The 12452-nt window shown below is 48.3% G+C and overlaps 1 protein-coding gene across 3 annotated transcripts in view; it reads right to left on the bottom strand.

Annotated features, from left to right (window-relative positions):
- Positions 1 to 1284: 1284 nt before the first annotated feature.
- The window catches only part of LOC133352465 (chromodomain-helicase-DNA-binding protein 4-like), a 48568-nt gene continuing 37400 nt past the window's right edge, over positions 1285 to 12452 (bottom strand). For all 3 annotated transcript variants that reach the window (XM_061568119.1, XM_061568121.1, XM_061568120.1), the window contains 8 exons: positions 11410 to 11613; positions 10083 to 10247; positions 9516 to 9624; positions 8835 to 8967; positions 7840 to 8035; positions 6416 to 6606; positions 4854 to 4998; positions 1285 to 4519 (listed from right to left, as the gene is read on the bottom strand). In XM_061568119.1, coding sequence (XP_061424103.1) covers positions 4392 to 4519; positions 4854 to 4998; positions 6416 to 6606; positions 7840 to 8035; positions 8835 to 8967; positions 9516 to 9624; positions 10083 to 10247; positions 11410 to 11613 — 1271 coding nt within the window. In that variant the 3' untranslated portion in view covers positions 1285 to 4391. The remainder of the gene's footprint in view (positions 4520 to 4853; positions 4999 to 6415; positions 6607 to 7839; positions 8036 to 8834; positions 8968 to 9515; positions 9625 to 10082; positions 10248 to 11409; positions 11614 to 12452) is intronic.

Raw genomic sequence — 12452 nt, 5'->3', positions numbered from 1 at the left:
CTCACTCCACTCCCACGCTCTCTCCTGCCTCTCATCTCACTACTCCCACGCTCTCTCCTGCCTCTCATCTCACTACGCCCCTCCACACACTCTCCTGCCTCTCCCCTCTCATCTCACTACTCCCATGCTCTCTCCTGCCTCTCATCTCACTACGCCCCTCCACACACTCTCCTGCCTCTCCCCTCTCATCTCACTCCACTCCCTTCCACCCCCTCTCCTGCCTCTCATCTCACTCCACTCCCACGCTCTCTCCTGCCTCTCATCTCACTACGCCCCTCCACACACTCTCCTGCCTCTCCCCTCTCATCTCACTCCACTCCCTTCCACCCCCTCTCCTGCCTCTCATCTCACTCCACTCCCACGCTCTCTCCTGCCTCTCATCTCACTACGCCCCTCCACGCTCTCTACTGCCCCCCCCCCCCCACGCTCTCTCCTTCCTCTCCCATCTCACGACTCCCCTCCACGTCCTCTCTGCTCTAGCAGACAAGGGTTTTCTGTCGAAGCCTTCCCACATCCCCAAGTCAGTCTTCGTTCAGCGAGGGGGGGGTCGCTTCCTCCTCTGCTGCTCCCATTGGGTTGTCGTGAACGCGTACAGCCCTTTTGTCAATCCACTGCTGGATGAGGGTCCCCACGCCGCATGGATTGTGGGTTGACCCATTTACCACGCGGCTGCTGCTGCTGCTCAGCGGAAGTTCAAGGAATCGACATTGGTGCGCCTGGCTACTGCCGCACTGCCCTCTGCTGAGAGATCGACGTCAGAGACGTTTTCTTTTTATTATTTCCATTCTACGTGACTTTACCGAAAGAACCAAGACGTTACCTACCATTACACTAATGTGGATGGTGAATTATTCACTTGCTTTCCAGGATGACGATCGTTTTAATGATTGTGTTAATTACTGCCGATATTAAATTGACGTTAATTACGTTTAACATTCCATCGTTACTTGTCGATGAGTCAATAACTGGCAGCCAAATGAGGGTACGCGCCGCGGAGAGATGGAGCGACGAAATGGACCCCTTGTGCAGAAAGGCGCTCGATAGGATTGCAACATCGCGGAACCGTTTGGGATGGCGGCACAGCTTGGTGAGGGCTCCATCCAGCAGCGGATTGAGATTGTTTTTTTCCGACGGATGCTCCAATTAGCACGGTTGGATATGTAAAGTGCTGAATAGGTTCAACATGCATACATGTGTGCTGAAGACGGACAAGTCGACCCTCGAGAAGCAGACCCACCTCAAAAAAATCCAGACCACCTAAAAACTGAAACGCGTCGCAGGTGGTTACTTTTTAAAAACTTATTTTATTTTGGCCAAAATCCCTCGTACAATCCTCCCAACACATCCGACGTCTCTCTAGGGATTTACGACACAAGATGCTACTAAGTTTCAGCAATATATACAGTGTTGTGGTTTTATTAATAACTCCAGCAACCATGGCTCACCCCCCGCCCCGCTCCCCCCCGAGTATCCATTTCCATTCTTGACCAACTCGCCAAATAACCCCCCAACCCCGCCACACAAAGATCGTTTAACTTCCTCGCCATTATTATAAGCGTTGGGTATTTTCTCCTGTAGCTAAAACTTCCGTCAATTTTCACACGGAGTAACAACGCAAACAGGGCTTTTGGTCAATTTCACGATTTTTTTGCCCTAATTTAAGAACAGAGAGAACTTTTACGACGTATTCTGCAGGGTTTCACGCAGATACAGCAGCAGCTGCAAACGAGGCAGTTGGTTTTAAACTAAATTTTCATTTAATTTAACCAGGTATAGGCCCCACTGAGCAACGTAGCTTTTTATTTTTTTTATGAAGCGACCTGGCCTATGACACACGATAGCTCAACGTAGTGGCTTATCATGCGGATATTTATAGCAGCCAAATACTTTATTAACGAGTTTCTATTGAAATTAAAGGATGCTGCCCAATGTTTGTTAACAATCTGGACCCATGCCGATGCCCACTGGTACCGATTGACCACACAAACTGAGGCCCCCTTGAGCTTCCAGAGAACACGGCGCGACACACGAAACCTTAAATTCAATTGAAGCCCCAATATATATTTGATTCATTTAACCCAGTGATATTTCCGTATTTGCAAAGAGCTATTGGGAATTTCGCTTAATATTTTCACTTTTTCATCGAGGGGGAAGTTTTAAACTTACGTTTGAGTTCATTTCTGCAACATGACTTGCATCTATTTCTTAGACTCCAAATTGTAGGTCTCCTTTAACAGGCGAGGTGATGACGAGCACTAAAAACACAAACTAAATACATAAAATGAAAAATCTGAACTCAGCGAGCAAACAAAACAGCCACTTGCTTGGTCTACACACGAATTCAATCCGATGCTGTTATTAGTTATTACAATAACACGATGACGCTATTCACGCACAAAGAAACGTGGTCACGGGAGTTTTCTTTTGGAATGGGACCTAACGACAGTCCACCTGAGTCCTGGTACCGATTAATTCGCGCACGAGGGAGGGTTCCACGTGGCCCAGGCACACGGCACGACCTCCAATTCCGCACCCGATAAAAGAGCACGACCTCGTGAAGAAAAAGTGGCGACACAAATACACGCACGACGCCCCCCCCCCCACCGCACACACACGCATCCACGTGCTCCACCAGCTGTTTCACCAATGTCCGTCCATCACCAAACGTCGTTTTAAAACCGTACGTGCTTTTCAACGTTCACTAAAAAAAAATCGCGTACTTATCATTTTCGCATGCCGTGCATCGCCGTTGCACGACGCCCTGATCGGGGGGGAAGGGGGGGGGGACTGGACGTGTAGAATTTATTTTTACAGGAAAAAGTTTTTTTTTTTAAATAAACACACGTTGTGCGTAATGGGATTTCTCGAGCCATTTTAAACTTGAGACAAACTCTGGATTGGGAGAGACTTGCAGGACATCCCCCATTTAGCTTCATCCCCCCCCCATCCACTGCTTCGCACAGCGCCCGGAGGTGAGAAGCCGCGGCAAGGTGAAACAACAAAATCGATGCAGACCCACGGACGCGCAACAGACTCAATTCCTGTTGGTGGAAAGGCAGTTTTTCCACTGACACTTGGTCGCAAAACAACCCAGTCGGCTTTCTCACATGTTTATTGTTTTCCAGAAATAAAAAAAACATGGGGAAAATGCCTTCCTGAAGATTCATCAATCAGGCCACTTCATAGTTTGGGTGGGTGGTAAACTTAACAAAAATAACAATAATAATGTAATAACATTTTGTACAAGACGACAATACCATGCTGATATCGATTTTTAATTTTTTATGATGATGGGGGGGATACTCAAAGTCTGTGGATGGAAATGTTTTGGTAAAATTAAAATCCATCGCCGAACGAGCGGCTCCCTTGCAAAACCCTGTCTCCACATCCAAGAGACAACGGCAAAACAGCACGGGGTCCACAATGCGGAGCAGAGACAATGGCAGCAGCAGCAGAAAATAAAACGAGGACCAAAATCAGAGGTCGAGACACAGCCGACAGTTGCCAGACTCCCAAAAAGCCACTTAAAGAATCGCCACTTTTGACAAAAGTTTGCAAATCTCCTCCGGTTTGATTGCCACAAATGTGTGTGGGGTGCTGGGGGGCCAAGCGAAGGGAAAGTTTTACGCAAGTGCAAACCACGCGCAATAAGCCCTAAGAATTGCGAGGTTGCTCAAGTCGAGTCGGGTATGAGCAATGCGGAACCATCCGATTACCACGGTTGACTATGTATGGTGCAAAAGAAGTTCAGCATACATAAGCCATAAGAGCCTCAGGAACTACCCCTGAACCGTATTCCGAAAGAGGGCTCTGGGATTGAGTCTATGAAACTCCAGAATTAACACTGAAGCAACACGATTGCAAGGGCGTCCCCCTTTTACTTCTTGGGAGACTTCGGAATTTATAGTGAACCCGAAAAACATCTTGTGGGCACCTTAAGTCTGGTTCAGTGAGCATCACAAATCAAGACAGAACCCCAATAAATAAAAGAGTTTTCCTTGGGCTCTTAAAAAAATCACTTTATTACGATTGTGAATTGGCGTCATAGTGTAATTGTCGTATCCAAGACCGTTTTGAACAGCCACTGCTGCAAACTTCTGAGAAGAACCCCAAATAAAATTGGGTGGACAAACGGAAATTTACATTGGACACTCCCCCAGTGAATTACAAAAGTTGGCAGCTGCAAGATAGAAACAGAACGCTGACGAGGAGAGATGAGATAGAGAAGGGAGATAAGAATGAGGAAAAGGGGGTATAGAAGTTACGTGTGAAGGTTGGAGACAGACAACACAAGGAGAGAATCACAAGCTGGCCTTTCTCAAGCCTCCGACAAAACCGAAGGTAGCTCTCCTCTGTCTCTTCTTCTTGCACGTGGCTTAATTCAATGCGAATTAATCAAGACAGATGACGACGTCGCTGTTGTTCCCCTTCTTGTCCGCGCCACCGCTCACCCCCCCCTCCTTCGAGGAGCCGTCCACAGCCCCCCCTTTCTTATCTGTGCCGGACATCCCATTCACAGCTGTGGGGACAGAGGCAAAGACGGTAAAGATTGGGAGGGCGGATGGGAACATGAAATATTCTAGACAAGAAGCTGGGCTACAACAGCCTTGCATGTGATAAACCTAGAAAGATAGTTTCATCTCAAATTCCCTTCCAGTCATAATAATAAGCTTGGGTTGTAATTGAGAGTGGATGGATGGGTCAGCAGATGGATGGGAGAGCGGATAGATGGATGGGAGAGTGGATGATGGATGAGTGGATGATGGATGGATGGGTGAGTGGATGATGGATGGGTGGTTAAGTGGATGGATGGGTGGGTGAGTGGAGTAGGTGAACAGAGGTTTGAACCCTACCCGTGGCGTATGGCCCCGCTGGCATCTGGCTGAAGTTGATGACCCCGCCCTGAGTCCCAGGAAGGCCACTGGGAGCCCGGCTCACAGGGGGGGTCCCGTTACCACCCCCCACTGCCACTCCCCCTGTAGTGCCTCCACCCCCAGCCTGCCGGCCGTTACACGAGACAGACAGAGACATTCGAGTGTCAGCGTATCCACGGGTAAATGAAGACGCAAGCCAAAGAGCAAACAGCTGTTGTCATACAGTTCACTCAGTTTTCCACAAGCAGATTCACTGGACCGACAGAAGAAAACTAATAGAATATTAACAATGGGGGGTAAAAGCTCATTCACACCTTGTATGTGCTTACTTGTTCTATTATTAACTGATTACACACATTCCAAGTTAGCGTCGTTGTTGAGAATATATATAAAACAAAATGAATAATCAGATGTCTCATTTACAAATGAAACTATTTACAACCTATCAGCTACACTGTCTTCTGGGGAGTGCATAGTTTCGGCGGCAGCAGATTCAAGTTTATTGTTGTGAATCAATGCTGCGGAAACTAAATCTGACCAGAAGGCGAATGAGTTGTGTAAAAAAAATCTAATTTTAATGTGGAGACACAGATACGTGAAGACGTTTAGTCTATTGTCTCGTGTGTGGAGAGTGGTAGTGCAACGGTTATAGCGCGCTGCGCTACGAACCCGGCGACCCAAGTTAAATTCCCACTCACGACCAACACCAGTGACGATTATCTAAATCGGTTGACTCAGCCTTAAATTAGTACTTTGTGCAGTGTAAACATCGCCACTGGGGAGGCAAAGGCGCGATTCTGGCCACCCACCCCCTCGTATGCCGTGCCGACCTTTATAGGTGCTGCTCGGTAACAGCACTTGCCTCAACAGTCTGTTAAGGCTACATGGGGGGTCTTGATTTGAAGCTTTAGTGACTGCAGGAATCCATACTCGTTGGTTCTTTCGGTAAAGTCACGTAGGAAAAAATATATATATCACGACGCTTCGATCGCAACATAAGCGGTTGTCATGACTTTACCGAAATAACCAAAGAGTATGCATGGGGGGGTCTTTGTCTCTTATATTACGCCTTCACCCTCACACAACGTAAACACGTTTTATAACCCAACTTACATGCGTGTTTATATTTATTGTTCTTATTTTATTACTAAACTATAAGTCACCTGTTCTACCATCGGAGTCAATGTTTTTACAAAACAAAGGAACGGACTCAACATTCTTTATCATGGAATCGCTGTCGCTTGCCATATATAGCTGGCGATGACTAGCTCGCTACACAACTATCTCTGGCTGCGTCCGGCTTTTGTTCTACTCGCTCCAGGTAAACAACTCTGGCTAATTCCACAAAGCTCCTTGCTCCAATTCCAGCTAGGTCTGCCTCATTACGTGCAGCTTTAATCTAATTCAGGCCAGCGCCGGCCAACTCATAATTGCTCAGGCAATCAGCTCTCGTCTTGCTCGAGCCTTGTCCGGCCATCACCAGACCTAACCCAGCTGCACATCCGTGCAAGGCTACGGTGGGGGTGGTAGTGGCGCCGCACCTGTGTGGCGCCGGGAGGGGCGGTTGCTTCGCCGCCACCGCCACCGCCGCCCCGGCTAGCGAGTCGGGACAGAATACTGCGCTCCGACATCTGCAGGCGCGCCGCCACGGGCGGGATTCGGGACAGCGTGGATGGCAGACGCGTCACGTCTGCCTTCATGTCGCTCAGCAGCTCCTCCAGCTGGTTCAGCACTGCGGGGAGGGGACAGGGTGCGGCAGACAAGTGGGGGAGAGGTTAGAGGTCGAATTGGAGAAGAAATGGGGGGCGCCGGTGGTGGTGGTGGCGGCACGTGGGAGGGACCAAGGGCGAGAGATAGAATGTGAGGTGACGGCACTAACGAGGAGTCCGTGGTCAAAAGTAGGATGGGGTGAAACTATCACGGGGTCGGATGTTCAGATGTCAGGGGCTGAAGTTGAAGAAACGTGGGGAACGATATTGTTGAAAGGTAACAGGAAGATATAAAAATGGGGAGCAGGAGCAATGGGGAAATGCTCACGATGGTTTGTTTGGGTAGGCGGCGTGAAAGAAGGCGAAAAGAGCCACCTTGTGCATTGTGAGGATGATTTCATGCTCCTAGATTCCAGAAGTTCTGTGTACGGCTCTCCCCATTTCCACTGTATGGCCATGCACCCTATGTTTCCCATGTGTCCACAATACCCTTTCTGTAGCACAATATATGGCCAACTTGTTTCCCTGTATCCCCCTAACCCCCCATGACCCCACCCCTCTCCCCATGTTTAAGGTATCATCTCCCTGTGCCTCCCCATGTCTCTCGTATCTCTCTCCATGTGTAATAAAGCTCGTTGAGATGACTTCTGGAATCCGTCTTTAATTCAACTTATGTTACAGTTACTTCACGCTGCTGATAGGCAGCGTGAGAGGGACAGATAGACAGAGACGCACCCGCGTGGCCAACTTCCTCTGTTCGTTCCCGTTCTGACCACGTGTCGTTTCGTCTCCACCCCTATTTAATACCTGGGTCACGTGGTACGTTTCCGCCAATCCTCGTTAGCCTGCATGGAATCTTCCAGGCTCCCTCGTCAGCTCCCGGGACCACGCCCCTGACTCATCTCCCCATTGGCTGAGGCCAAAGCCAGCAGAACCAATCCTTATAACTGTCACCTTTCCATCACGTCAGGGCCATGCCCCCAAGCTTCCCCCCATTGGCTGTAAACCAGGACAGGCAGAGCCGATCACCATGACGAGATGTGATACGTCAGTGAGCCGGATATATCCTCATATTACACATATATCGTACCCTCGCGCAGCACTGCACTGGGCCGGGCTGGCTTGATTTCCCATATCACCACCGCCTACCACGTCTTATTGTATCCCCACCCACCCCATCTCCCCGTGCGTCTCTATGCATCTCTCAACATCTCCCCCTGCTGTCTCCGTGTGTCTCCGCATGTCTCTGCGCATACCCTTGTGCAGCACGGCGTTGGCCGGCTTGTTGCCGGAGAGGCTCTCCTTGGACAGGTGTTGGTGGCTCTCTGCCAGACACTCGACCTCGGCGAAGCGAGCGTTGAGAGCCATGGCTGGGTGGCCGGGATCCTGCGTCATGTTGAGGTAGGCGGCGCGGCGCAGCTGCTCCTCAATGACCAGCGCCTGCTCCAGCAGCTGGGGTGGGGGGGTGGTGGTAAGGATGTTAAGAGACCGGTGGTGGTAGGTGCGGGAAGATGCAGAGCGTTTTTTTTACTTCTGATGTGAAGCTGTTGCTTTTGCTCCAATTTACATTTGCTTCCTTGCAAAACTTTTAATTTCATTCGTTTTGCTTTGTAATTTTTGGTGACCCAGGTCACTCTCTGCAAAGAGACTTATCGTGGTTGTCTGAGTTCTCACCTGGGTTAAACAAAATTAACTTGAACGAAACTAAACATCCTCCCTCCTACAGCGAGTCCGAAATTGGGGGATGGCCTGTAAACTTTTCGTACCTCACAAAATCGCATGTTTTGTGAAGTGGGAGTAAAGAATCCGGTTATAATTATGCAAGAACACTCAAATATAAACAATAATTTCACGGATGAACAAAATCACATTCTTGGGGTCTTTCGGAAAAGCCACATCGATAGAAAAATAAAATTTTTTTTAAATATCACGACGTTTTGATCGCAACACAAGCAAATCGTCATTCACCTGATGACAATTGCTTGTTGCGATCGAAACGTCGTGATATTTTAATTTTTCATTATTTTTCTATCAACGTGGCTTTACCGAAAGACCAAAAGAATATTAATTCTTGCAGACACGAAAGCTTTAAGTCAATAAAAAATCATGTTTATCAATATGAATGTTAACTAGCCAAATTTGAATCAATGACAATATCAATAATGATGTATTGCTATAAACAATGACGTATCAAGGTCATAAATATAGAAAACATCAACAATGCTACGCACGGACTCCACACCCTGCTCACCTTGAACCTGCGTGCCAGGAACTTGTTCTTCATCTCCTGGAAGTTGCCCTTGCTCATCTCCATCTTGAAGGGCTCGTTGATGACGGCGTAGTGAGCGTCGTTCTGAATGTCCTGCCAGCGCGCATAGCCATGCCTGCCATTCCCAAAGGGGGGTCAAGGCTCAACAACAAAGGACGGACCGACACGCGTACATACATACATACTGACCGACAGCAAAGCGGGCGGACAGAATGACCAATGAATAAACGAGATCGAGAGAGATTTGGTTGCGAGAGGATTGTTCAACTTACCGGCGTGTTGGAACAATAATAATCGGCACGTTAAATGCTTGTGCGCGTGACCATTTAAAATGCTTGGCTGTGGCAGGTGGAGGATCATAAAATGACACAAATTTGTCCAGATCATTACATGATCTAACCCAAAAATCGATTATATACAAAAACGTAAGAGTGAGGACATATGGGACAAATTGTATTAAACGGACAGACGGCAGAGACTGACATACCAATGGATCGACTGAGATGAACTGACAAAACAAATGGACATATCGACAAATGCTTGTTACAACTCACCCATTCCCCAACACACGAGTCTTTATACGGCCACGTATTATTGTTGTGGTGTTACTTTAAAAACGAGATGAAAGAATGGGATGGCAACGCTCGGCAGACGCAAGGATACGTGACGATGCCGGCGAGCAGCCAGTAGTCGTGCCGCCGGTGCCAGATCTCGTTCATCTTCTTAGAAGTCGTCGCGGCTCGCTCCTCGTTCTGCCACAGTGTGTGCAGCTCTGCAGGAGGGAGAGGCGGGGGGATTGAGGCGACGTGGGGATGTATGCATAAACACAGGCGTGGACACAAATGGGCGTGTACGCATAGGTACGCAACGCATTTCACAGCTACGTACGCAAGCATGTACATGCATGAACACTCAAAGCCACGTACAAAAGCACACGCGCAAACAGAGAGGTTTGCGTACACACACTCAGCTTTAACACCCCGAGTCAAGCCTGGCACCTCACTCCATCTCCTCTACATCCCACGAATACCAGCATATCCGCACTTGTGTTTGCTAGCCTTTAGCCCTTGGACATCTGTGAAAAAGGGCTTCATAGCTAATCGGATTTCTCCAGGATAAATATTGCGATTACGATTTAGTTCTTGCTCGTCCTAGCTAGCCTGCCAGTCCTTTCTCTCGCCCCTGCCATCCCATGCGAAGCACCCCGCTCAACGAGCATCCCCCCCTCACCTGTGAAGCCACCGTCGGCGATGTTGAACATGAACTTGGGCTTCTCGGGCCTCTCTTCTTTCTTCTCCTCCTTCTTTTCGTCAGATTTCTCCGCGGGCTTTACGGCCGCGGCCGCCACCACCACCTCCTCCACGTCCTTCGTCAGCACCGGCTTCTCCGTGGAGTCTGCACGCGACATTCCGCGAGGAGCAACAACGGCAACGGGGAGGGGAGAAGGGAGGAGAGCGAGCTGTGTTAGAACTTCACAATTTCGTTACTTGAAGGAGAGCAGAGGATTGCGGTGAACATCAGGGGTGGAGGGGGGGTGGTCCTGCTCAGCGGCGAGTCAAGCAGCCTTGCTCAGCATGGCGTCAGGATGATTGTTGCTTGTGCGATGAGCAGGTGGTGCCCTATGGTCAGAGCACTCGTCCCCTCAGCCAGTGGTGGAAATCCCACATTGATCCCGCGGTGCACAGCCTAGTAATCGCACAACCACTGTTGACTTACCGGAAAGCATTATTTAATTGATCCATTAACAAATGATGACATTGATGCCAGTGGATGATGACGATTATTATTTTATAATGGAATCAGTCATACCGGACCACAATTTAACTCATTGTGATTGCGATTGAAGTGCTCCGACCGCTACAAAACCACCCCCAAGGATTGTTGTGAGGAGGCAGGAATGAATACCATGACAATGAAATAAATTTATGAAAAATAAATTATAGACAAATGAAGAGCAGGAAATGTTAAAACAATATCAACCATTTTTATCAGGCTTCTAACAATTCTCAACCCACACAAGCACTTGAGATGTGGTGCCATGATTCAAATTAGGATTCGATGGAAGAATACATTTTTTTTTAATTCAACAAGTATCCTTTTTTTTCTCAATTGTTATTGTATTTGTAGTGTTTTAATGTCGTGCTTGTACCAGTCTCCACCGATGATGCCTTACGATGAAAAAGCTCATTGGATTCTTCCAGTCCAAGTAAAGATTCCAATGCAACCGCATTGGAGCGAGCCATGCGGTTTGAAGGTTCGCATGTGCCAAATCGGTTCAATCGCAACTAAAATCCAACTAGATTTAATTATCGATTGCAAAAATCAACGACGACTACCAAATAAACTAACGAAAATCAACTGACAAACCCAACATGATTAATATGCTTGTGGTTTGCCTACCACACACATTTTGGACTTCCAAAAAAAATCACCATCGTCACCCACAAACCCACCACGAACAACCACCATCCAACAACGCGACCACTGCCGCCCTGCCCTAACCCAAGAGACAGAAAGGCGGAGGGAGAGACAGGTCAAAGGTGTCGGTTCCATTAACCTTTGCTCCCGTCACCCTCCCTCTCCGGGGCAGCTGCCTCCGTGTCTGTCCCCTCCTTGGGCGCATCCGTGCTCTTTTCCGCCGGCTTTTCCGCCGCCGGACTTTCCGCCGCCGGCTTTTCCGCCACCGGCTTTTCCGCCACCGGCTTTTCCACCGGAATTTCCACTGGATTTTCCGCCGGTTTTTCCTCCGATTTGCTTTCGGCTGAACGGGGGGGCAAGGAAGGTTGACGCGCAAAAAGGAGGTCGCGGCGTATGAATAAGCGGCACACGGATGGGTGAACGTAAAAATAAATGAATTAAACAAAAAAATCACACATTCGGGTAAAGGAGGACACAACCCTAAACAGCTCATGATATTATGCGGCAGACTCGCAAGCTTGGCTGTCCCCCATGAACGTAAAAACTTTGTTCGTGGTCAAAAAATAATTTTCAAGTTGTGGTTATGTGATTATCAAGAAAGCCATCATATATACTGCGGTCTACTATCGTTGTTGCCAAGCGTGGTGGGAGCCGCATTGTGGGGGACCAGCACGAAAAAGCTACAATGGGGATTGTGGGAGCAGGCCATGTTGATCCGATGAGACTCAGTGGGCACCGAAAATTTTTTAAATAGATGGCGATGCTGGGGGCTCTGGGAGGTGAATGGGAAGGGGGCGTAAAAAAGAAATTCACAGTTTGTCATTTCACAGCGGCAAAAATAAACGACCACGCTGGCTCGGGGCCGTGTTGATTTAGTAACTAAACAAAACGGCACTCTCAACTGTTATCGGGTTGCGACTTCCTGGAAATAATAACAATAAAACGGTCAAGAGTTTTACCTTCAGAAAAATTCTGCTGCATCCATCTTTTGGCCAACAAAAGGGGAATACGCAGCTAATACGACGTTCTAGTTTTATCTAGCGTCGTTCAGACAAATTGGCATCTCAAAACACCTGATAAATTTGTAATGCACTCAGTTTTCGCACCGAGACACGGGAAACCACAGGACGAGCAAAACGTGCCAAACTATTACCCCAGCTTCATGGTCCTGTATTCGGATGT

Source organism: Lethenteron reissneri, chromosome 40, assembly GCF_015708825.2.
Source record: "Lethenteron reissneri isolate LAM-NWPU_2019-01 chromosome 40, ASM1570882v1, whole genome shotgun sequence".
Lineage (NCBI taxonomy): Eukaryota > Metazoa > Chordata > Hyperoartia > Petromyzontiformes > Petromyzontidae > Lethenteron > Lethenteron reissneri.
The sequence above is the reverse complement of the archived record's forward strand: the minus strand, read 5'-3'. Positions and strand labels throughout refer to the sequence as shown.